The sequence below is a fragment of the Misgurnus anguillicaudatus genome, unplaced genomic scaffold (genome assembly GCF_027580225.2).
Source record: "Misgurnus anguillicaudatus unplaced genomic scaffold, ASM2758022v2 HiC_scaffold_33, whole genome shotgun sequence".
NCBI lineage: Eukaryota > Metazoa > Chordata > Actinopteri > Cypriniformes > Cobitidae > Misgurnus > Misgurnus anguillicaudatus.
In genome coordinates, this window is record NW_027395283.1 from 4,167,501 (window position 1) to 4,192,421 (window position 24,921).

The window sequence follows — 24,921 nt, forward strand, 5'->3', positions numbered from 1 at the left end:
CTGTTTGTGAAACTAACAAATTCAGAAAAACAAAATTTAAGCATATAAAATATAATTTTAATGACATGCAGTCGGTTTATGAGTAAAGACGCGTTTTAATGGAGACGGATTTTAAAACCTCAGCAGAAAGAAAGCAGGTAAGTTTAATACGTCAGAAACACTTCACGCACTTTCCATAAAAAATACATTTTATTAAACCATTAACATTAACCCCATGTGTTGCATACATTATATCCATTTTTAATTAAATGTGCAATGCTAAAATTGTATTAAGTTTATAACTGAAATGGATTTTAATCTCAGGTTTAATAAACTCAATAAATTCTGTTATTCAAACAATGAAACAAAACAAATGTTCAAGATCTCTGCCTAACGTTATAGCACACGTTAAGTTAGTCAGTGTAAATAAGCACAAAAACCTAAATAAAAGTTAAATATCCGTGTTATTTATGATAGATGTAGAAGTCCTCAGTGTTATCATTAGATTCGTCTGCAGAAATATCTCCTCAAACTCTCAGCGAAAAACAGCAAAAGGTCACGAGTTTGAACCCAGTCAACACCTATACTTAAAAAGAATTTATAATGCATTGTAAGTCGTATTTAATAAAAAAAAAAAAAATGCATAAATGGTGTGTGTTTGTGTGTGTGTACAGGAGGATCTGAGAGTGGCGCCCTCCAGTGGTCGAGTGATGTCTGACAGTTTGTCTTTGCCCTCTTATACTGAATATCCATCAGGACGACCCTTCATTAACACAACCAGACCCATCTCACATAAAACTGTGAAAGCTTTTCCTGAGAGCAGTGGTGCAGGTACACACACACACACACACACACACAGGTGACTGCGTCTTAGGTTGTTGTTATGGTGTCTTGTAATCTGTGACATGTGATATCTCACTCACACACACCTGACACTAACATTACTCATTCCTATAGAGATTGAATGATGATCCAGCGACAGCTGTCACATTTACTTATCAATAATTCATCATAATGTCTTCTCTCAGTATAGTGCACTGCTGATGTGTCACTATAAACACAAACCCGACAGCTGTAGAAACATACAGATATCCAAGAGACACTTTCGCTTCATGAGTTCAACCTTCATTCAATAAATATTATTCTGTTCACATCAGTAGAAACACTCAGATTTTTATTGAAGTGTGATGTTGTAATTGTACACAGTAAATGTATTGGCTGTTTATGTTGGTGGTCAGGTGCTCCCTCTAGTGGGCAAATGAAGGAAGTGTCATGTGTGTTACTATAGGGTTGCAAAGGGGCGGAAAGTTTATGGTAAATTTCTGGAAACTTGTAATGGGAATTTTGGAAATTCTAAATTGGAAACTTAACAGGAATTTACAGGAATTATTTGGAAATTTAGTGACATTTATATAAACTGGTTTGGTTATAAGCATAGCAGACATGCATGCAAGGTCATACAAATTGTGAAGAAACGTGATACTTACGCTCATCAAGTCTGGATTAATTTGAATAAAGTCCTTTAGAAATCATTCTTATATGAATTTGATATGTGTGCAGGCTTGATGAGCATAAGAGACCATTAACACAAGTAAAGTGTCTACACTTTCGGGTGTTTTTTTTTAAATGATCTCATTAAAGGCGGAGTCCACGATGTTTGAAAGCCAATGTTGATATTTGAAATCACCTAAACAAACACGCCCCTACCCCAATAGAATCTGGACCTTCTGTTGATAGACCCGCCTCACACATACACAACCCGCCAAGCATGTCGGTTAGTAGACACGATCCTTACTGCTGATTGGCTATAAGTGTGTTTTGGTAGTCGGCCCGTCTCCTTTTCCAAAGCGTTTTTCAAACATCGTGAACTCCGCCTTTAAATGTTATCTTAGTCAGTATTTTTGTCTTTACAATGATGTTGCACACTAGCTTACTCACACCACAATAACGTTTTAAACGCAATTGTGTAATTACGTGCACTGCATAAAATGACTTTTTTAGTATTTTTGTCTTGTTTTCAGTACAAATATCTAAAATCAAGAAGCATTTTTTTTTGATGAGCAAAATAACCTAAACAAAAATAAGTCTAGTTTTTAGACAAAAAAAACAATTTAAGTGAATTTGTGCATAAAACAAGCAAAAAATCTGCCAATTTGGTAAGAAAAACAACTTGAACTTTTCCTGAAATTTGGTTGCCCTTATTGGTAGATTTTTTTGTTACAATGGAAAAAATTATTTTTAAGAAATAAATTCTTAGTGTTTTTGTCTTGTTTTCAGTAAAATATCCCAAAATTCTTAAATGAAGAGGCCTTTTCTTGATGAGCTAAATGACCTAAGAAAATAAGTCTAGGTTTAGACCAAAAATATAAAAATGTAAGTGATTTGTGCATAAAACAAGCAAAAAAATCTGCCAATGGGGTAAGCAAGTTTGTCTGAATTTAGTGTTTAAGAAAAATTTTCAAGATTTTTTTGCTTACCCCATTGGCAGATTTTTTTGCTTGTTTTATGCACAAAATCACTTAAATTTGATATTTTTGGTCTAAAAACTAGATTATTTTTTTTGGACGTTTTGCAAATCAAGAAAAAGCATCTTAATTAAAGAATTTTTAGATATTTTTACTGAAAACAAGACAAAAATACTAAGACATTTTTTTTTTGAAAATCATTTTTTGCAGTGTAAGAAACTTCTTTTAAAAACAATGTTGTTGTACACTAGCTTACACACAGCACAAAAAAGTTTTAAACACATTTATGTAATTACGTGTACTGCAAAAAATGACTTTCTTTCTTAGTACTTTTATCTTGTTTTTTTTATACGAATATCTAAAATCCAGATGCATTTTCTTGATAAGCAAAATAACCTAAAAGAAATAAATCTAGTTTTTAGACAAAAATATACAATTTAAGTGCTTAAACAAGCAAAAAATCTGCCAATGGGGTAAGAAAAAAATCTTGAACTTAGGGATGGGCGATATGGCCTAAAATCCATATTGCGTTATACATTGCAGCCTCTTGCGATAGCGATATGTATTGCGATATAATAATTTTAATAGACTCATTTCAGAACAGGTTATATAGACCCTTAGAAAAGCCAAACTGCTAAAAAGTAAGTAAAAGTAAACCGTTATGGCCAGATTAGTCTTGTTACCTCTCTTAGCTGGAACTTTTGCCTGACACACTCTACAGCAGGTGTGTCCAGACTTTTTTGTGTGGTGATCTACTTTTAAAATGATAAAGCCGACAAGATCTATCTGCTAAAAAAACAGTAAATTATTTTTATAACACTAAACACTTTAAATGATTGTGAGAGGACTATACTGCATGTTTGACAATTACTAGACCATAATGCCAATTTCGTGTGTGGAGCAGCAGTTAACTTATGTGCGATCTACCAGCATTGCCGTATTGGACACCCCTTGCTCTACAGAGTATATTTTCCTGCTGCTTGTTGGACTCCTTAAATCCAAATAATAGATGTTGCATCAGTCTTTTTCACGAGCTCCTCTGTTTCGCTGACGCTTTCATCCATGTTTATTCGGCTGCAGCTCGTGGCTCTAAAGTTTTTTTTTTTTAGATTGAGTCATCAACACGCATTATCGCGATAGTGCAATAGATTTAAAATCTCTATCGTATGCCAATTTTATATCGTTTATATTGCATATCGTTTATATTGCCCATCCCTACTTGAACTTTTTCTGACACTTAATTCACAAGAAAAAAAATTAGCTTACCCCAATAGCAGATTTTTTTCTTGTTTTATGCACAAATTCACTTAAATTGTGTCGGTATATAATATATATAATAATTTATATATAATTTTTTGCAGTCTGACCACATGCAAAGATAGACATTTTGACATTTATGTGCAGGATTCAAGAAATGATCTGTTTATGTTGTGTAAAAATGCAAATACATGCAGGGGGTGTGGCCTCAATGTCCCTTTAGTAAGCAGTGTGCAAGTGACTGAATAATGTGCAGGAGAGAAATTCAAAGGAAATTGCATTACACAAAATTATTTTCCCTGTTATAGGCAACTTTTTTCAAATTTCCAGTTTATTCCCCTTAATTCCCGTGTATTCCCATTAATTCCCATGGAAAGTTTCCAGCCTTGAAAATTCCCGTAATTTTGCAACTCTTTTGCAAATTTGTCATGTGCAGAAGAGAGGGATTTCTACTGATTACTACAAGTGTGTGTGTGTGCATGCGTGTGTGTGTAGCAATTATTTCAGCATTGAAGAATCTGCAGGAGAAGATTCACAGTCTTGAGCTTGAACGCCATGACGCTCATCAGAAACTCCAGAGACTCTCCAGAGAATCAACACAATCACTGAATACTCATGAGAAACCACAACAACACAGCAGAACTGATGAAGAACCAAAGACCCACGGTCAGTCATTGTACGTCTGTGTGTGTTTATAAACCCACAATAATGTTGAGATGCCTTGCTGTCTACTTTGCACATAAAGCGCCCTGTCTCACTCTCACACCTGTCTCTCTCTCTCTCTCTCTCTCTCTCTCTCTCTCTCTCTCTCTCTCTCTCTCTCTCTCTCTCTCTCTCTCTCTCTCTCTCTCTCTCTCTCTCTCTCTCTCTCTCTCTCTCTCTGCAGAGCTGTTGTGTCACTTGTCTGCGGCTGAGAGTCGATGTTCTCGTCTGGAGAGACGCTTGGATCACATGAGGAGGACCCTGAGAAACACTGAATCAGACAGAAGTGCTGTTCTCAGACGACAGGTATGAAAATAATGAGCAGTTGTTTGTGGATATCCTGACAGGTAATCTGTATGTGTGTGTATATTGATGTGTGTGGTTGTGTTGTGCAGGCGTCTCTGGAGCGGTTGGGTTCGGCGGAGCAGACAGATGTTCAGAGGAAGCTCCTGAAGTTAGATGTTTTGGAGCAGGAGTATCAGAGACTGACAGAGACACAGACGCTCGCCGAGAAGAAAATCAGAGACCTGGAGAGAAAATTACAAGAGGAGGAACATCAGAGGAAACTGGTGCAGGAGAAAGCAGCACAGGTCTTTGTCTGTTAATCTGTCTTTTATCTGTGCTGTCTGTCTGCCTGACTGATGTTAACTGTGTTATCTGATCTGTGGTCAGTTGCAGACAGGTCTTGAAGCCAATCGCGTCCTCATTCAATCAGTCTCTCCACGTCCACATAAATCCACTAAAGTTAAAAAGCAGAAGGTGAATAAATGAAACTCTGATTGCTCTTTAATTCATCTTTGATGTGTTTGAATGACTCTCTGTGTGAATCGTGTTTGTTTTGCAGAAACATTCGTCTCATTCACAGCCCCATTATAGACTGAGTTTAGGAGATGTGCCGTTTGTGACAGGAACGGTAATGTACTGTTTACAAACACTATTTGTGTTCACCTGATACTCTCAACAAGTGATTGACTCTCTTTCTTTCTCTCTCTTCAGTCGACCGGTTCAAGTCATTCTGTTCGTGCAAACGTTCAACACGTTCTTCATCTCATGAAGCAGCATCATCCTCAGCTATGTAATGAACGTGTTCTTGGACACGCCCATCTGGCTGGAGGCTCCACCAATGAGAGAGGCCGGTCATGCCATCGGTCAAGTGGTAGCTCCGCCTCTTCGAGCAGTGAAGAGCTGTCAGATTTACTGTTGATGTTACAGGATGAGTTTGGACACATGAGCTTGTGAGTGTTTGTGCATCATATTCTTCACTTTAATATTCACACCTGCTCTTAGTTTAATGAAAATCTGACTATTTTCCTGTTTAAGTGCTATAATTGGGTCCCAGTGCTTCTATCAACCTAGAAAACATGAAAAAGATCAACCCAGTAACTTAGTTTTGGTAATCCATTCTCTGCTAGCATGTGAAAAAATAGCTAGTTGAAATTTTGCTAATAAACCGCCATTATGGTGATCAGTGTTTGCATTATCAACTCATTTGCATTTTAAAGGAAACACCCAAAAACAGCACATTTTTGCTCACACCTACAGTGGAAATGTTAACATGCTATAATAAATTATCTGTGGGGTATTTTGAGCTAATAAATCACAAAACGTCTTGTGTGTTTATTGCATGTGGGTCAGTGAGCATCAGGAGTTGGCCAGACAGATCCAGACTTGTAGGTCAGATCGGTTGCGGCAGGATTTGGAGCGTGAGATGGAAACTCTTGTGAAGAGAATGGAGAGTAAAGGGGAACAGATCGCTAAAGTCCGTCGACACCAAACACAGGTAACACACACACACACACAGAGAACAGTATTTAACTCTTTCCCCGCCATTGACGAGTTTTTACGGCAATCCATATTTCCACTATTATCCTCTAGGTGTCATGCTTGCACAACTTATAAAACACTGAAGCATTCACTGATTCAAAAACAGTAAAAACTCTGTGTATGTTTTGATGATCGCTCTGAATCTGATCTATAACAAAAGTCCTTTACAAAAATGCAATTATCTTAGCTTTTTGCTCAAAATTTTGTTTTGTTTTGTTGATATTTTGAATGTTTATAAATTAAAACTAGAACATTTTCTGGAAGGCATTAAACTTTTGTGAAAATCCTAAAAAATGCTGGCGCTTGCTTGAAACTTTTTTTAAACCGCTGGTGGGGAAAGAATTATGTGTCTGCAGATTAAGAAGGTTAATTTATCTCTGTCTGTCTCTGTGTTTCAGCTGGAGAAGTTGAGGAGACAGTATGGTAAACAGAGGAATTTTTCGGCTGACGGCGAGGTTAAAGTTACGACGACAGTATCGACTCGCGGTCGTTCGGCTACACCGGTACAGGTCACATCGAAACCAGGTGAACGCAGCCGAGACAGTCTGCGTCTGCTTAAAGACATGCGCTCGCTGCAGACATCACTGCGCTGTGATCAGATCAACTGGGAGTTCTGACACTTTAACATCTAACAGAACAACAACACACAGCTGTCATCTCATTTATACACACAGACAATTTCATCGATAAGTTTACCGTGTTTGTGATATTATTTTATGAAAATTCTGCGTATTTTACCACCATGAGCTGAGCTCTTGACTTTTACACTTTTCATTTTGGTTTAAAAGGAAGACCTGTGGTTATTTTTGTACAACACTGAGCCATATGTACTGCAAAAAATACTTTCTTTCTTTGTATTTTTGTCTATCAAGATGAGTTTTCTTGATGAGCAAATGACCTAAGAAAATACGTCTATTTTTTACACAAAAATATACAATTTAAGTAAATTTGTGCTTAAAATAATCTGCCAATGGGGTAAAAAAATTCTTGAATTTGTTTTGAATTAAGCCCCGTTGAATCTCACCACCATTTTATTTTTTATTATTTTGCTTAAGTGAATATGTGCTTCAAACATGTTTTTGTCTAAAAACTAGACTTTGTAATTTTGCTCATCAAGAAGATGCATCTTAATTTAAGATTTTTTTTATATTTGTACTTAAAGCAAGACAAAAATACGAAGTAAGAAAGACATTTTTTGCAGTATGTGATATTGATTAAAATAAATCTGATGGTTTACAGGTGAAATAAACTGATAATGATGTCTCATTGAATCATGATTCAAATAATATGAGATTTGTCATAGTAATCTGTAGGTTAGGTGTCAGTCTGATGTTTTTATTTAAATATCATTTATTTATTTGGCCAGTTGTTGTAATCCACACACATCAGCAATAGTAAAGTATTATCACATAGATAATATAATGATGATGCAGCTGAATTGTATATGAGAATATAATGTGTGACGTCTGATCTACCTCAGTTAATAATTCCTGCTTTTCTCTTGAAATTTTATTATTTTACTTTACTTTTTTTATCTTTCATATATAAAAGTTATTTTTCTTCATTCCAAAATTGGATTATTGTTTGCTAAAGTTTGGTCTATGTTATATATTCAGTTTGCTTGAATGATAAAGTGATGAAACAGGGTTCAACAATGTTAGATTCATTAATGTTATGTTTATATGATATGAAACAGCACTGCAAAAATGACTTTCTTTTTTAGTATGTTTGTCTTGTCTTAAGTAGAAATATCTCAAAAATTTTTTAAATCAAGATGCATTTTCTTGATGAGCAAAATGACATAAGAATTAAAAATATAAAATTTTAGTGAATTTGTGCTTAGAACAAGCAATAAAGTTTTTTGCTTGTTTTAAGCACAAATCTACAAAAACTATGTTTTGTCTAAAATATAAACTTAATTTTTTAGATAATTTTGATCATCATGAAAATACATCTTGATTAAAAATTTTTGCATTTTTGTTTTGTTTGCAGTAGAAATATCCAAGTAAGAAAGTCATTTTTTGCCTTGAAAAATGTGTTGTTTTTCAGAAGCCTTGAATTGTTTGCAATATTATTGATGTGTGTTTATGATGGTGCACCGGTGCTCATATACTTCTTATTGTTCTTGTGTCATTTAAACAATTTTAAAGTATTTATTTTTTACAGTGTGGATTAAAATCAATATGAGAAATAAATTTGTGTTTGTTTCCACTGAGACAGCAAAGCAAAAGCAGCCATTTGAAGACATTTATTTGGATAAAAAGTATTTTCTCATCGTTCTTTCATAATGTCTAATTCATTGACATGTGTAAGAGACACAGTTCAACCTGTACAATATCTACACAGATGTTTTGTATTTATCACCATATAAACCACAGACCATCAGTAATGGAGATCTTTCAATCTGAACAAACAATAATTCAGACCGGATAAAATGCAGCAAGTTGTTTATGTTGATGTTTCCTGGATGTTCTTCTCCAGGCTCTTAGTAAAGGGAACGCTGATAATAACTCCTAATGACAATCCCTGGATTCAGCTGAAATATTCAGAAACATATTTACATCAGAAGTCTGTGTGTTACGTGATTGGCACTAGAGAATGAGAGTTCATTCAAAAACAAACGAATCCGATGTTATTTACTTTCACGTACAGGTACAAACGTGTAGAAATACCAGAAAATAGATCAAATAAAGTTGCGTGTAAAAGTAATAATTTAGAAATGGCTGTTATGTACACATCATGAGGTGAAGAAAGAACCACTTATTGCACAAAACAATAGGAAATCTCTTATTATGAAATTAATATCTAATGCAGAAATAGACTTCATAAGAAAAGCATCAAAATGAGTTTCAAGTTCACTGCCAGCACAAGTTTGTTTGTTTTAAATATTTTATACAGCAGACATCAGAAAACTGAAAGGCTCAAAGATAGAAATCCTTTACATGAGCTCTTTTACACTCCTCAAATATTTATCACCAAACACAAAAGTTAAACCTAAACCATTCAGAGCGAACAGCAGGGATCTTTTGTGCTCTGAAGGTTTGGATTTTAAGACGTTCAGTAGTTTCACTGCACTGAGTTGTGTTGTATAAACCTTCAGTAGTTTACTTTACATCAACGTGATGGCTCACTAAAACTCTCAAGAAGTCTTCAGGTCATAGCTGATTTAGGGGTGACATCATAGATTTTGCATTAAAAAAATGAAGCTTTTTTAGAAGCATTAAGATTTTTTACTTTTTATGTCACTAATTTATGATGTTTTTTGTGAGATTCACTCTCTGTTGTAATCAATTATGACTGTAAAAGTGAAAGTTCGATCTTTCACTCAAACAAATATTTTGCCTAATTAATATGATTTATATATTTTGATTTCATATAAAATGTTCATCCATTTCGATTACATACTTTTTTTATCTAAACAAACTACACTAGTCAACATTTGAAGTGGATCAAAAACATTTATCAAAGTTGTCCTAAGACAAGAACGGGTAATGGGTATTGGTTCTAAGACAACTTTTAGGAAAGGTTTTGATCCACTTCAAATGTTGACTAGTATAATAAACGTTATGTGATTGATATGTGTCAGTTATATTAAACAAGTACAAATAACATTTATGTAATAGTATTACTAAATCCAATATTTTAAATTCATTAGAAACACCAAGTTTGGCTTCAAACATTTTCAATAAAACATCAACATCTAACAGAATTGGTTACCATTATGGTGAACAGTGTTTGCTTTAGTTTGGCTACTGACCTTTGACTTCTTAACCTTCAGTTTTTTTGGCTGTTGTAATGTGTATATGTTACACATTACAACAGCCCCCCCCCAAAAAAAAAAACACTTTAAGGCTTTGAAATAGCCAAACTAAAGTAAACACTTATCACCATAATGTACTACAAAAATGAATGTCTTACTTAATATTTTTGTCATGTTTTTTAGTATAAATCTCTGAAAATACTTAAATAGAGATACATTTACTTGGTAAGCAAAGTGGCTTAAGATATTAAGTCTTGTTATTGAAATAAATTATGAAAATCAAGAGGTTTATACTTAAAACAAGCACGAATATCTGCCAGTGGGGTAAGAAAAATAAACTTAATTACAGTTTCAACTTAATTCAATAAACTCAGTAAAGGTTTATTTTTCTTACTTCACGGCAGATATTTGTACTTGTTTTAAGCCTTAACTCTTTAATTTCATAATTTATTTCAGTAAACAATACTTAAAATCTTAAGCCACTTTGCTTACCAAGTAAACGTATCTCAATTTAAGTATTTTCAGATATTATAGTAAAAAACAAGACAAAATACTAAGAAATTCATTTTTTGCATACAAAAAAAAATATTTTCAAGAAGAAATATTATTAGTATTTTTGTCTTCAGTAAAAATATCAAAAAATTCTTAAATTAAGATGCTTTTTCTTGATGAGCAAAACGACTAGTTTTTAAACCAAATAAGTCTAGTTTTTAAACCAAAAATATCAAATTTAAGTGATTTTGTACATAAAACAAGAATCTTGAATCAAAATCTTTAAAATTTTTCTTGAACACTAAATTCAAGAAAAATTTGATTACCCCATTGCCAGATATTTTGCTTGTTTTTCATATATAGTTTATTCGTTTGTTTAAATAAAAAAGTATGTAATTCAAATGGATGGAAATTTTATATGAAATCAAAATACAAAAATATTATTAATTGGCTTAAATATTTTTGATAGCATTTAACCAATTAAACGTTTTATTCTTAAAGTGAAACATTTAATTAGATTTTTTTAGGTGTTACCTGCACTGCAAAAAAATTATTTTCAAGAAAACATTTTCTAAACATTTTTGTCTTGTTTTCAGAAAGAAAAAAAATCTAAAATTAAGATGCTTTTTCTTGATGAGCAAAACGACCCAAGAAAATAAGTCTAGTTTTTAGACCAAAAATGTCAAATTTAAGTGATTTTGTGCATAAAACAAGCAAAAAAATCTGCCAATGGGGTAAGCAAAAAAAGCTTACCCCATTGGCAGATTTTTTTGCTTCTTGTAGCTCGAACTTTCACTTTTTACAGTGTGGGTCACAATAATATTTTCATCTTATGTGAGAGTCTGTCAGAAAAACATTTAAAAGCAAACTCATATTTGTCAGAAATCTCTTTCTGTCTTCTGTTTTGTAGCAGATTTTGGCAAATGCACTTACAGTCACACAGATTCACACACAGCAGATCTTCATATATCAGAACTGTACATCGATAGGCAGATTTAATACGGTTTTCTCTCCTAAAGTCACTCAGGAAGGCAACACAAACATTTGTAAGGCAAATTCCATGTGAGACATCATTCTGCCAGCCTGAGAAAGTCTGTGTCCTCGGAGGACATCACAGTCCTTTAAAACATCATCATCATCATCATCATCATCATCATGAGTGTCTGTGGACAGATGTCACAGCGGGTTTCTCTCTATGAGCTCCAGCTGCTCACCGCTTCAATGAGATCTTCAATAATTGTTTTGGGTTTTGGGGATTTGGGAAATGGAAAATAAATGTTGTTTGGTTGTTTTTCTCTGTGTGAACTGGGAAAACTGACATCTGAGAGGCCAAATTGTTTCCACTTTGAAACAAAGATTAATGAAAAGATCAGTTTCATCTGACAAAAATTCAATTTAAAAAAAGAGAAAATAAAGACTTGAGTTTCTTTTTGCTTCAAAATAAAACAAATACAAAACAAAATAGTAGGCAGATTCAATAAAATGTATGTCTTATGTGCTAAAATGTTTTATTATATTCTTTACGATAATTTGTTATCATGTAAGTTTAATGAAAAAAAATGAAAATGTTTAATGGGGTTTTAATTTTGGGAAAATCTGTGTTAATCTTCATTGAGAGTTGTTTCGCTCCACATCAATCGTTAATCGTCCTTCTGCACATCAGCATCTCAGACAATCCATCTCCGTGGAAACGGGAGAAGTCACACCTGACCTACTGGTCACACCTGACCTTTGCCCCGTTGACATCACTGGTCATCTAGGCAGCCGTTGACGCGGTGGGACTCGTCACCGAACGCGCCCTGAGACTGGAGCAGCTCAAACTCCTCATCCAGGAAGTCCAGTGAGTTGTTGCTAGGCAACCCGCGGATGGTGAATTTGTGCGAGACTTTGGTCCACTGCTCGCGGTTAGCGGCCACGCGCTCGTAAAGTTCAGCCGAGCGCGGGCAGATTTCCTGAAGGAGTCTGAAAATGACACCGAGTGACTTTAGACATCACATCTTCAGATTGTTTCATTGAAACACATTACACATGAAGTCTGTTTGTGTGTGTTTTATTGTGTTGGTTTATCTCACTTGTATACTGGCATGGCGATGTGCTCCATGAAGCTGATCTGAAGCTCAGGGATGTAAGCTTTCTCTCGATCCATCATCTCACTGGGTCTGTTGCCCATGGCTTTCTCCTAAACACACACATCTGTTTTAAGCATGTTTGATCTTTCATTAAATCACAGACAGTGTTTATATACAACCATCTGAAGACTCACCAGATCACCCTGAGAGAAAAACTCTTTATAGATCAACTCCTAAAAAAACACAACACACAGAAGAACGTCTTTATGACAGATCCACACTTCATCAGATCTCCAGATTGTGATTGTGTGTTATTGTGTGTGTGTGTGTGATGCTGTGGTGTAGGTGTTGTACCGCAATCTTTCTGGTGGTTTTCCAGCCTTTGGTCTGATCTGAGAGGTCACAGGAGGTCATGAGCAGACACAATAAAAGACTGCGATGGGTTTGATTCTTGGAGTTATAACCAACTGCAAACACAGACAGAAAGACAGACAGACAGACAGACAGACAGGTGAATAAAACGTCATTGAGAGAAAGCGAGAGTACAGAAGAAAGCAGAATATTGAATCTGACCATCAGCCATCCGCTGAAGATCTTTACAGATTCTTAGATGGTGAGCTAAATCTGTGGCCAGGATAATTTCTCTCATCAGATCCAACATCCTCTGATAATCCTACAAAAACAAAACACACATAACATAAAACACCACACAAAACACACACGTGTTCAGAGGACAGACAACACATTGCTTATTTAAGGGTAAATTAAATATTATTATTGAGAATATGTGAAACTTTTCTAGACATTTCTTGTGATTGACACACTGCAAAAAATAATTTTCAAGAAAAAAAATTCTTCGTATTTTTGTCTTGTTTTCAGTAAAAATATTTAAAAAATTCTTAAAATAAAATGCCTTTTTCTTGATGAGCAAATCAACGCAAGAAAATAAGTCTAGTTTTTAGACCAAAAATATCAAATTTAAGTGCATAAAACATGCAAAAAAATCTGGCAATGGGGTAAGCAAAAAAATCTTAACATTTTTCAAACTAAATTCAAGAAAAATTCAAGAAAAATTTGCTTACCCCATTGCCAGATATTTTTTTGGCTTGTTTTATGCACAAAAGCACTTAAATATTTTTGGTCTATAAACTAGACTTATTTTCTTGAGTCATTTTGCTCATCAAGAAAATACATCTTCATTTAAGATTTTTTAACAAAATTTACTGAAAACAAGAAAAAAACACTAAGATTTTTTTCTCGAAAGTCATTTATTTTCTTCAAGAAAAAAATCTTAGTATTTTTGTCTTAATTTAAGAATTAAGAATTTTTAGATATTTTTACTGAAAACAAGGTGCTTTTCTTGATAAGCAAAACGACTCAAGAAAATAAGTGTAGTTTTTAGACAAAATATATCAAATTTAAAGGCGGAGTCCACGATGTTTGAAAAACGCGTTGGAAAAGGAGACGGGCCGACTACCAAAACACACTTATAGCCAATCAAATCAAATCAAATGCCGGGTTGCGTATGTGTGGGGCGCAGGGCCGGATTAACCATATGGGCAACTGGGCAATTGCCCAGGGGCCCAAGACCTCCAAAGGGCCCAGGGCAGCAAGGGCACGAGCAAAATACTGAATCTGGTAATCTCCGCTGGCCGCTTTATATTAAACAAACTGTCAACACGGGCTTTTGCGCTGCAAAGAGAGACGCTGCGCTTATTACTTTGAACTTGAGTTGAGAGCGGTTGAGTCAAGTGCGGACTGACCAATGAAGAGAGGGCCTCAGGTTAAGACCCTCTCCTCATTGGTCAGTCCGCATGAGGTGGGTCAAAGGTTCGCCAAGCATTACGTGACGCAAGGCTTTGGTACAACAGAAAAAACAAGACACGGAGAAGCTAAGTCGGAGCGCGAAGCGGAAATTAAAAAAGGAAAAGGGCACCAGAAACGCAGAAAATGTGAAGTATAAACAGTGGTGTAGTCTATGTGATACGCAGGTATCTGCGCGATCCGATCGGCGTATGAAATCAGATTACTATAGCGGCGCAAAAGTGACTGGGGAGCAGAGAACCCACAGGCGAGTGACAGCAAAGTAGCGCGAGAGCGATTCCAGTTATCACATGAAGAAATCTGCTTTGAATCGCTCTCGCGGTACATTGACATCATCAAGAGGTCTGCTTAACGCCAAATGAAGTCGAACCTGCAGTGTAGCTGTTCACGCGACACTGTAAACAAACCAACCATGTGGAAAAGTGAACGAGTGAAGCAGTGCACAACATAAAATCCGGAGAGTTAACAACGCACATCTGTGAGTAAACAACATTTAAATCATCAATCCAGTTTGGATTACTTTATCTGGAGGTAAGGCTCCAATAAAATAAAATAAGCCGGTGTATATGTTCTGATGGTTTTTAGCTGCCTTCCAGCATGTTTGCCACAGTGTTAAACTTCCTCTCCCTGTGTTCATTTATATATCTACGTTCAAGATGTAGCCTATATGATCTTAAACTTCTATGTGAGGAAAATCATGTCTGCGTTGATGTTCAGTTCAGACTTCAAATTAGATAATGTTCTTCACTTTGGTTTGGGTGTCTAATATTAGGCTGTTCTTGTATGTTCTTGATGTTCTTGTAATAATAATTAAGGAAAAGCCTATTTTCATTTTTAGACAATGCTTGTATATGCAAAAAATAAGCTTTGTATATCAATGACTATGCAAATTAAGCTTAATCCATGGTCATCTTAAATGTGTATTAATTAAAAAGTTCTGTTAAGTGAGCTTCCGTCAATGACGAGGACAACTCAGCTAAGTTAGCCAGGACTTTTCTACACCGCCAGCTTATGTTTACAGCCCGGAGATTATCCAGATGCTGATGTGTTTTGTTTTCATAGCATCATATGTGAGTGAATGTCTTTGATAGGGGACATAGTAGTGCATTTGTATGAGCATTTAAATATTTGTAAATCAAAATACACCTGATGACTGTTAGAATTTAAGGTATTGAGTATATGTACTGTATAATACAGTAATATATTCTGTATATGACCATATTATGGTGATCCTGGGGTCGTGATGATGGGGCCCTTGAATATTGTTGCCCAGGGTATAACAAAGTGTTAATCTGGCCCTGGTGGGGCGGCTCTATCAACAGAAGGTCCAGATTCTATTGGGGTAGGGGCGTGTTTGTTTAGGTGATTTCAAATATCAACATTGGCTTTCAAACATCATGGACTCCGCCTTTAAGTGATTTTGGGGTAAGCAAATTTTTCTTGAATTTAGTGTTTAAGAAACATTTTCAAGATATTTTGCTTACCCCACTGGCAGATTTTTTTAGCTGGTTTTATGCACAAAAAATCAATTAAATTTGATATTTTTGGTCTAAAAACTAGACTTATTGGGTCGTTTTGCTTATCAAGAAAAAGCATCTTAATTGGCTCCGTGCACGACTCTACTTCCGTTCTACTTCCGCACCTCGACTGTGTGGGTGAGCACTTCCGGCAAGATGGCGATGTTTTACACCAGATGTCTCCAAGACCTGCCAAAAATTACTATATCAGACGTCCACAGACTCGTCCGAAATGGATGCTCTGCCCCCCGGAGTAAACGGGAAAAGGGGTACAAGATGTACCTTTCAAGTTTTATTGACAACTATGAAGGTAAGTTTGAAACTGACAGCAAAACACGTTCACATTGTTGTATCACTAACTAGGTAGCAGTAGCTATGTAGTTAACATTTAGGTCAGTTGTCCTGTACAGATTTTAGATTTGTAGAATTAACAATTGTTTTTAAACGTTTTATTTTTGGTTGAGGTGCATACGATACGACCAAAACAAAAACGCAGCACCCTGAAAAAGCGCTAACTTTCCAGAACCAAAACAAACGATTCAACCGGGCGTAGAGAAAACATAATCTATCGCTAAGTTTAGACAGCTGTCTATTTATTTGTCTATTTGAGCCGTTTATTTATTTGACAGGTCTGAGTATTTCTTTTTGGTTTATGTTAGTGCTGCACGCTTAATCATATCATGTAAATGCCCTGACTGTGACACACACACACACACACACACACACACACACACACACACACACACACACACACACACACACACACACACACACACACAGAAAGACACGCACCAGTGTCGTGCGCACAGACAGTACGGCAGAATACAGTTCTGTTTCGTGCTTCTTTTGCAGCTATAGTAAGTATTGGTCTATATGTCTAACATTACATGAATGATGCTAAATTCCCACAGTTTCAAACAAAGACCCTGCAGGGAGGGTGACCGTCAGGGCTGTATGTTATAGGTCCATGAGGAAGCATGAGAAGCCTCACGACCTCAGAGTAGGGTGACAAAACATGTGTTTAACCAGTTCAAGTCAGATTCTGGGGTATTTTTGTGGCTATAGTTGGTGATGTGGATGTAGAATATCAATAAGAAAACTTAAGTCTGTTTATTTGATTTAAACCTGAACTATACTTTCATGGACACCCCAGAAACTGGTTGTTACTGCTCCCGTTCTTTGGAGCATAAGTAGGCCTGTTCATGATGGGTACATTAGTCAGTGTGAGGTAAGCGTTGATTTTGTACCCTCAATCTAGGCTATACTAACCTGTTCAATGTTTTACTAACACTGTTCATTTGTTCTAAGTAACAACTGTATTTTAATACAACAGAAAATCTTTTAAGATTATTGAGGCTGTCTTATTTGTTCTAGTTGTTCTGGTAGCCTTATGAATCATACCTCTACTATTTGCTAAAATCATGTTTTATTCATAGATTACTTTTGAGGACAGCTCACCGATTCAAATAGCGGTGGCTGAGTGCTCCTGTGTGGCTGGAACCGCTCTCTGCAACCACAGTGTTGCACTACTGTATCAGACCACAAAATACTCTACGCTACAACTAAAAGCAGTACCACCTGTCCTCAGCTGCACAGAAACTGAGCAGCGATGGCATAAACCACGAAGATTGGTAAGTACTTAAGAACTTAGGCTAATATATATATATATATTTTTTTTTTGAAATTGGATATAAGTTCTACAACCTTGTTTAAAAAGCACAATGAAGACAAAACAAGCGCATCATTACCAAATCTATTACAGGGTTAATTATATTGCTATATTTCAACAATATTGCAAAAATTATATTTATGACGATATAGAATATTTTTTTCTTATTACATTTATCTCACCTAAATGTTTGCTCTGCCATTGCGTTTTTACTATGGGGTATTGTTGTTGTTAAGAGTTTACACAACACAAGGAAGCTTGATTTCAATCTGTCTGTCACACTGTCACATGCCTTTTATACATAAGAGTCTGTGTGATGTAGCTCCCTTTTTAGGTACTAAATCATCATCGGAGGCTAACGTACTGCAGAATGGTGTTGTTGATGAGCGCACTAGGGAACATAAATGTGCCATACGTCAGTGTGTCGCTGTGTCATTTATATGTAAAAAATTATACCCTTATTATCGTGGACGGTATGATATGACACACCCCTACGTGTGATGGTATGTTATGGGGGCTAACCAACTGTCCTTAAGTTTTATTTGTTTATTTGTTTGTTTACTTGATAGGGTGTGAAACCAGGCAGAGTGGGTAACATGGTATTCATCTCAACCAAACCCAAGTCAAGACAGTACACAGCTGCTGATGGTGTAAGGTAATATTCACTCTCAAATAATAATCTATTCTGCAGTCATTGTCAGATTCTTGTTGTTTTAAGAGTTATTATTTCTTTTTTTATAATTATGACATAACTGTTTTCAAAGGAGCAAGCGCTACAAAGCAGTGCGGGGTGACTTGCCAGACCCAGATTCCCTGAAGGTTGACGAGGCATACCAGGACTTCGCGGCAGAACTTGCTCCGCTAATCACTACACTCTCGATAAGCAGTGATGTCCCTCTTGTTGATTCAACCTTTGGGACCGTTCAAGAAGGGAGCCCCATTTCATATCAGCACCCATTGCCAGTGAGTAGGGTAATCATCCACCACCCAGACGCACCCCCTCCACCACCCCTGCCGTTAGATGGTCACAGGCTGGACCCAACCACATGTTCCTTTGTGTGCACTCACCAACAACACCTTAATGTAATGTCCCTTAACATTACTTTTGACATGGCAAGATCCATCGAGATGGCTACGAGAGAACAGAGTGGCAGCGCAGAGTGGCACAGCCTGAGGAAGATGAGGATCACTTCATCCAGGTTCCGTGAGGTGTGCCATGTCCGAGGTCACAGCTCTGCAGAGAACCTTGCAGAACGCATCCGCAAAGGTGGGGTTCAGACAGCCTTGATGAAGAGGGGGCTGGCACTGGAGCCAGAAGCTATTCAGCAATATGCCCGCATTAAAAACGTCAACTACTGGCCATCAGGATTTGTCATCCATCCAGATGCTCCCTGGCTCGGATCCTCTCCAGATGGTGTCGTTTTTGATCGAACGGAGGCACCACCGTTCGGGCTGGTGGAGGTGAAATGCCCCAACTTGAAGAGCTATGTTGACTCTGGTTGCCTGCACATGCAGAGTGGCGCCTTGCGTCTGAAGCCAAGCCACAGCTACTATTGGCAGGTGCAAGGCCAACTGCTTATCACTGGAATGCAGTGGTGTGATTTTGTGGTTTTTGCAGAGGAGGACCTTTTTGTACAAAGAATTTATACAGATGCAGAGGTTGCTAGGGTTATAAGGGAGAGGGGGGATTTTTTCTTTTTCTATCATTACCTGATCTGATCTTTAAAACATTAATGGTTCAGCCTGGTGTAAAAGTTTTGTGATTAGCTGTAAAACAATTAATCACATCCAAAATAAAAGTTTGTATTTACATAATAAATGTGTGTGTGTAATGTGTATAATTATTTTATCTATAAAACACACACATATGCTTGCATATTATTTGCAATAACTATATTATTATCAGCAGCATGTGCATATTACTGCATTTATATGTAATTTATATTATATATTTTATATGTAAATACATTTCTCTTAAATGTATACATGCACGTATGTGCATTTAAAAACAAAGTAATTATACACAGTACACACACATTTATTATGTAAATACAAACTTTTATTTTGGATGTAATTAATCGTTTTGCGTCCCTAATTGTTAATATTAGATCGTTGTATAAGTGTTATTCAATATGTTCTTATTAAATTCTACATCTAATGTCATCTGTGGTGTGTGTTTTTATTTGATTTCAAGTCATCAGTAAAAATCCAAAGCTAATGTAATGAAGGCAATGACACAAAGAATTGTTTTTAATAAGCAAGATAGATCTTTAAGATCAAGGTCAAGTTTATTTATATACTGTAGCCCTTTAAAACAGCATAAATGCTGACCAAAGTGCTGCACAACATATCAAACAAAACGTCCACGTACAATACATTTTGAACACTAATAATAAAATATCAAAAGATAACCGAAAGTAGTAAAAATTAAGAGAGAAAACATCATACAATTTAAACACTATTTAAGACTAAACGATTTATTAATATCAAAATTACCAATTTAACTCATTGGGGAGTTGCCCATGCCTTCACTAACGGCCCATTCTGATAACTGACCAGGAAGCAGGCCACACTGAACAATTCATCAATGTTCCCGCATATAGACAGTGGTATGTCCTTGTCAAACAGTTTGTTTTCTTTCACTCTCCTTATGCACCTCTCCACATGCACTCTCAGACGTGCAATTGACTGTGTTTGTCTGACATCCTCTCGACTCATTTGTCGTTTGTTGCTGAGAAAGGCAGGCCGGTACACCTTACAAGGAGCAAGGTTGTCCACAACAAAACCTTTGTCCACCATGATCGCCATACCTGGCTTTAAAAGCTTTATAATCCCAGACAGCTTAAAAATCTCGCGATCACTCATAGAGCCTGCATATAGCCCAGACACAAAAGTGACAGCACCGTGGGGTGCCATGCCAATCATAGCCTTGAATGTTGTGTGCGATTTGTAGGTAGAAAACACCTCAGTTTGAAGGAGCAGAGAGGATGGCGTCTGACAGAATATCTCTGTACAATCGAGGACTACCTGTGTATCTGAAAAATCTGCAAACTCAGGTGGGAGGTGAGCTCTCACTACCTCTGGAGGAATCCAAAGGCGCTGGCTTCCCAGCAGGCAGTACAGAAAATGAGTCCATGTGGAGATGATCCGACTTGCAGTAGTGCGGTGAATGCTGAACCTCTCTGCAAGGTCATTGAGAGGAAAACCCACTGACAGATACATCAGGAACAGCAGCAACTCATCAATGGGTCTCAGTTTCTGTTCAGATAAAAAACAAAAGTCTGTTTAGTTACCTTGACATTGCTATTACTAAGTATAGCCTACATCAGAAAATAATACCAACATCAGCTGGCTGGCTTTTACTTTTTAGTTAGATGTAGTTAACTCCACAAACCAACAGGGGCAATTACAAAATATTTTAAATCTAATTTCAGTAACATTAAGCCAACAACTGTATGCACGTCATGTTACCTACCGTTGTTGGGTGATGGACTGTGCTGATGCTGGCAGAAGCTGTCTTGGCACTGGTTATGCGCACCATCTTGTGGATCACAGCAGGTTCAATTAATTTCCAAAATGCCATGAAACTCTTGTAGGACGCAAACCTGGTATAAAAGCGCATGTTCTCATCTGATGTAGACAGGCGATCTATCCCAAAACGCTGGCGAAGTTTCTGGGCTTCTAACTGCTGTTGTAGCTCTCTGATCTGGCGACGTAGGGCTTCATTCTCGTCTGCCAAATTACTCGCCCTCGCTCCTGTTTCAGGGACTACACAGTAGTCATGATCTATGGCCATTTCGGTATCCATCTCCGAGTCCGAGTCTGACTCTGGTGCGGGACTCTCGGCCCGCGGACGCCGTTCCCAGACGCTCGGTCGGGGCGCAGGTAGTTTGTACCCATTCCACGAAAAGTAAACTGGTACGGCTCCCTTCTTCAGCCTCCTCAACCCCCCGGCAGTCACATTTAAATCAGTCTGCTTAAAATGCCGACTACAGACCCGGGTGTTTTGGGTCGGGTTGAAGTCATCCCTCCGGATATTTTGCATCCACTTAGCCCGTACCGCAGCATCAACGGGGAATGCATGAAAGCTGATTACTTTGTTGTAGTTTGACGAAACGGTACATAATGGCACACAACAATGAAGTGTTGAGCCTGTAACTCTCTGAAAGGCAAGTCGCCTCTCTTTAATTCTAAAAACACTCATAATAAAAACATCTAGTCATCCAGTTTGTTGATCTCATTCACTGTTGTCTCTGTCTCCCGCTCTCACTCTCAGATCACCGGAAGTTTTCACCGGAAGTACTGGCCCACACAGTCAAGTTAGAAACGTCAGTGGTCGCCATATTGTGCACAGAGCGAATTTAAGAATTTTTAGATATTTTTACTGAAAACAAGATAAAAGTACTAAGAAATGTTTTCTTGAAAATCAGTTTTGGCAGTGTGGCATTTTTAATGAACTTGACATTCATTCATTCATTCATTCATTTTTCATTCATTTATTTATTTATTTCAAGCAAATAGTATAACAATAAACTTTAACATAAACTTTAAAGGTGTATTGTGTAACTTTTAGGATAGTCTCTTGACAGAAATGCAATATTATCTACACAACTATATTATCAGTGATGTATTAAGACATTACATAATGTACCCTTATGTTTTTTTTTTATTACCTCAGAATGAGCCATTTTTTATCTACATAAAAGTCCCCTCACATGCACTGCAAAAAATGATTTTCAAGAAAAAAACTTTTTTTTGTATTTTTATCTTGTTTTCAGTAAAAATATCAAAAAAATTCTTAAATTAAGATGCTTTTTCTTGATGAGCAAAACGACCCAAAGAAAATAAGTCTAGTTTTTAGAAAAAAATACATTTTTAAGTGATTTTGTGCAAAATCTGCCAATGGGGTATTTTCTTGGGTCATTTTGCTCATCAAGAAAAAGCATCTAAATTTAAGATTTTTAGAAATTTTTACTGAAAACAAGAAAAAAATACTAAGAAAAAGTTTTCTTGAAAATAATTTTTTGCAGTGTGGAAGTCGCTGCAGTGCAAAAAATGACTTTCTTACTTAGTATTTTTGTCTTGTTTTCAGCAGAAATATCTAAAAATTCTTAAATCAAGTTGTATTTTCTTAATGAGCAAAATGACCTAAGAAAATAATACTAGTTTTTAGACAAAAAATATTCAATTTAAGTGAATTCGTGCTTAAAACAAGCAAAATTATCTGCCAATGGGGTGAGAAAATTTTACTTGAATTATGTGTTTAAGAAAAAAGAAATCTTATTTCACAGTTTTTTTTCTCACCCCATTGGCAGTTAATTTTGCTTGTTTTAAGGACAATTTCACTTAAATTGTATATTATTTGTCTTAAAACTAGACTTATTTACTTAGGTCATTTTGCTCATCAAGAAAAAGCATCTTAATATAAGAATTTTTTGATCTTTCTACTGAAAATAAGACAAAAATACTAAGTAAGAAAGTCATTTTTTGCAGTGTGTTATGTTTCTACAGTAGCCCTAAATGGTCAAATTGCTCTACAGAACGCGTTTCATAACTACATTGTCTAAGACAATGACATTGTCCTGTACAGCTACAATATGCGGTTTGAAATTGAGGGGTGAAGTGTTGAAATTTGCAATCTCACCACAAGATGCCGCTAAAACGTACACACACCACCTTTAATCCAAAGCAAACCTATAAGTGTATATGCAAGCTATTCATTTTTTATCAGTTTGTGTGATTAATGAAAATCAAACCTTTGTGTTGCTAGCGCAGCGCTGTACCCACTAAGCTACAGGATCTGTGTATAATATCAGAATAACTCAAAACATGAAGCATTTACCTTTCTAGAGAATTTCTCAAAGATGTTGCAGCCGTGTGTGTTGAGAATTGCGATGGCCTGAGCAAAGTGATGTCTCTAAAACACACAAACACCATACACAACATACACAAACACAACAGCGGAGAGTTAATGTGTGTGTGTGTTTGATTGATCACAACAGCAGAGGGCAGCAGAGACACAGAATCACATCAGAAGTTAAATGTATGAAGAGTGATCAATCACTTAAACCACATTCAAAGATGATCAGAAACAAATCTGTCCCGCCTCCTTACCTGTCAATCAACCATAATAAAGCTTTTACACTTCTCTATGATACACTGATGTAGTGAGTAACATCTAAATATGTTATTAACAGGTGCAAATGAAAACTATTGTGTGTGTTTGTACCTCCATTACAGATCCCTCTGAACTGTAGAGAGCTGCCAGGACAGATTGCTGATGAAAACAGATCAATAAAACTCATTTCAGTATAGATTAGAGTCATTAAACTGAGTGAACTTAAAATCTGAACTGTGGCTTTCCTAAACGTACCGAAGCGACCTGGAATGAGTTGTTTGTTCCTCGATGGTCCAAATCGTGACACATACAGGACACAAAGAGTGCAAGCATCTCTATATCTCTACACCAACACAAAACAAATAAAGAAAGAGGATTCAGTGCTTTAGTATGAATGTTTGTGTGTATATATATAGAGAGAGAGATTTGCATGTTTTTTTTACTCGAGGTAGTTGGAGAGCTCCAGGTTCTTGTACAGCAGATAGCAGAAGTGAGAGACAGAGAACGCATGCATCCAGTTGTGATAAGGAGGATCTCTGTAGCCCTTCTTCACCATCAGACAAAACCTAAACACAAGAAGGACATCAAATCTTTAAAGTGTGTTGCGTTACCTTTCGTTGCCGTAGAGACGCTTTGAGAACACCTGCAGGTGTGAGTGTGTCAGAATGTGTATAATAAACTCAACCAATGTCTCGAGAGCCAGGAAGTAAAAGTAGTGACATAAAATATCTGAAATATTGCCGAAGATGGCATAACAGGGATGCAGAAAATATGGCAAGAGAGATGCAGCGTCTCGTTCCCTTCTTCTCTATCTCACAAACACACACACACACATCCTCTTTATTATTGATTTGAGCAGCGGTCCATCAGTCTAAAGTGTTTGTGTAGGAGAACACATTCCTCTCTCATGCCCTAATATGATTTATAGATGAGTTGGTCCGTTGCCCGGCAACAGCATCATCATTGAGTTCAGCAGTATAGTCTGTTTGCTCAGGTGAGAGGTTGATCAAATACAGATGACATAAACACAAGATTGTGTGGTTGTGTGTCCAGACCAGTAAGTATTAAATTCATAAGAATGTTGAAATACATAAAAAGGAAGAGAGTTGTTTTTTACCTGGCCAGTGTGTGCATGTCGATCTTGTAGGTGTTAATAAAGCCCAAGTCTTCAAACATGCTCAGAATCCCCTGATAGACAGACAGAATGTTAATAAATATCTTTATTTATCTTGAAACAGTTGGATG

At 36.5% G+C, this 24,921-nt stretch overlaps 4 protein-coding genes across 9 annotated transcripts in view; 2 read left to right on the forward strand and 2 right to left on the reverse strand.

The window, feature by feature from the left end:
- LOC129438750 (centrosomal protein of 57 kDa) overlaps positions 1-7,987 on the forward strand; it is an 8,319-nt gene extending 332 nt beyond the window's left edge. Inside the window, exons 1-11 of one of the 5 annotated variants that reach the window (XM_073865780.1) lie at positions 1-137; positions 473-534; positions 654-810; positions 4,197-4,367; positions 4,588-4,709; positions 4,799-4,993; positions 5,076-5,162; positions 5,248-5,316; positions 5,400-5,638; positions 6,039-6,183; positions 6,626-7,987. The exon at positions 1-137 is cut by the window's left edge and continues 63 nt beyond it. In XM_073865780.1, coding sequence (XP_073721881.1) covers positions 690-810; positions 4,197-4,367; positions 4,588-4,709; positions 4,799-4,993; positions 5,076-5,162; positions 5,248-5,316; positions 5,400-5,638; positions 6,039-6,183; positions 6,626-6,844 — 1,368 coding nt within the window. In that variant the 5' untranslated portion in view covers positions 1-137; positions 473-534; positions 654-689 and the 3' untranslated portion in view covers positions 6,845-7,987. The remainder of the gene's footprint in view (positions 138-472; positions 535-653; positions 811-4,196; positions 4,368-4,587; positions 4,710-4,798; positions 4,994-5,075; positions 5,163-5,247; positions 5,317-5,399; positions 5,639-6,038; positions 6,184-6,625) is intronic. The other 4 variants (XM_073865776.1, XM_073865777.1, XM_073865779.1 and 1 more) reach the window with 4 other exon arrangements.
- A 3,269-nt stretch (positions 7,988-11,256) lies between these two features.
- Positions 11,257-24,921, reverse strand: part of LOC141349005 (cGMP-dependent 3',5'-cyclic phosphodiesterase-like) — a 134,619-nt gene continuing 120,954 nt past the window's right edge. Inside the window, exons 21-30 of the mRNA XM_073865773.1 lie at positions 24,794-24,864; positions 24,120-24,242; positions 23,932-24,019; positions 23,788-23,835; positions 23,401-23,475; positions 13,122-13,221; positions 12,903-13,015; positions 12,743-12,781; positions 12,552-12,658; positions 11,257-12,441 (exon numbers count right to left, since the gene is read on the reverse strand). Of these exons, the coding sequence (XP_073721874.1) occupies positions 12,225-12,441; positions 12,552-12,658; positions 12,743-12,781; positions 12,903-13,015; positions 13,122-13,221; positions 23,401-23,475; positions 23,788-23,835; positions 23,932-24,019; positions 24,120-24,242; positions 24,794-24,864 (981 nt within the window). The 3' untranslated portion in view covers positions 11,257-12,224. The remainder of the gene's footprint in view (positions 12,442-12,551; positions 12,659-12,742; positions 12,782-12,902; positions 13,016-13,121; positions 13,222-23,400; positions 23,476-23,787; positions 23,836-23,931; positions 24,020-24,119; positions 24,243-24,793; positions 24,865-24,921) is intronic.
- On the forward strand, positions 15,966-19,721 carry LOC129451489 (uncharacterized). 2 transcript variants are annotated; one of them, XM_055214669.2, is made up of 4 exons: positions 15,966-16,889; positions 17,326-17,520; positions 18,128-18,213; positions 18,323-19,721. In XM_055214669.2, exons 1-4 carry the CDS (start codon positions 16,857-16,859, stop codon positions 19,275-19,277), a joined length of 1,269 nt encoding a protein of 422 aa, XP_055070644.1. In that variant the 5' UTR covers positions 15,966-16,856; the 3' UTR covers positions 19,278-19,721. The 2 variants fall into 2 exon arrangements, with proteins under 2 accessions (XP_055070644.1, XP_055070643.1); XM_055214668.2 differs by having other exon boundaries at positions 15,966-16,199.
- On the reverse strand, positions 19,803-21,922 carry LOC129451488 (uncharacterized). The gene is made up of 2 exons (XM_055214667.2): positions 21,034-21,922; positions 19,803-20,816 (listed from the first exon to the last, which is right to left on the reverse strand). Exons 1-2 carry the CDS (start codon positions 21,760-21,762, stop codon positions 20,064-20,066), a joined length of 1,482 nt encoding a protein of 493 aa, XP_055070642.1. The 5' UTR covers positions 21,763-21,922; the 3' UTR covers positions 19,803-20,063.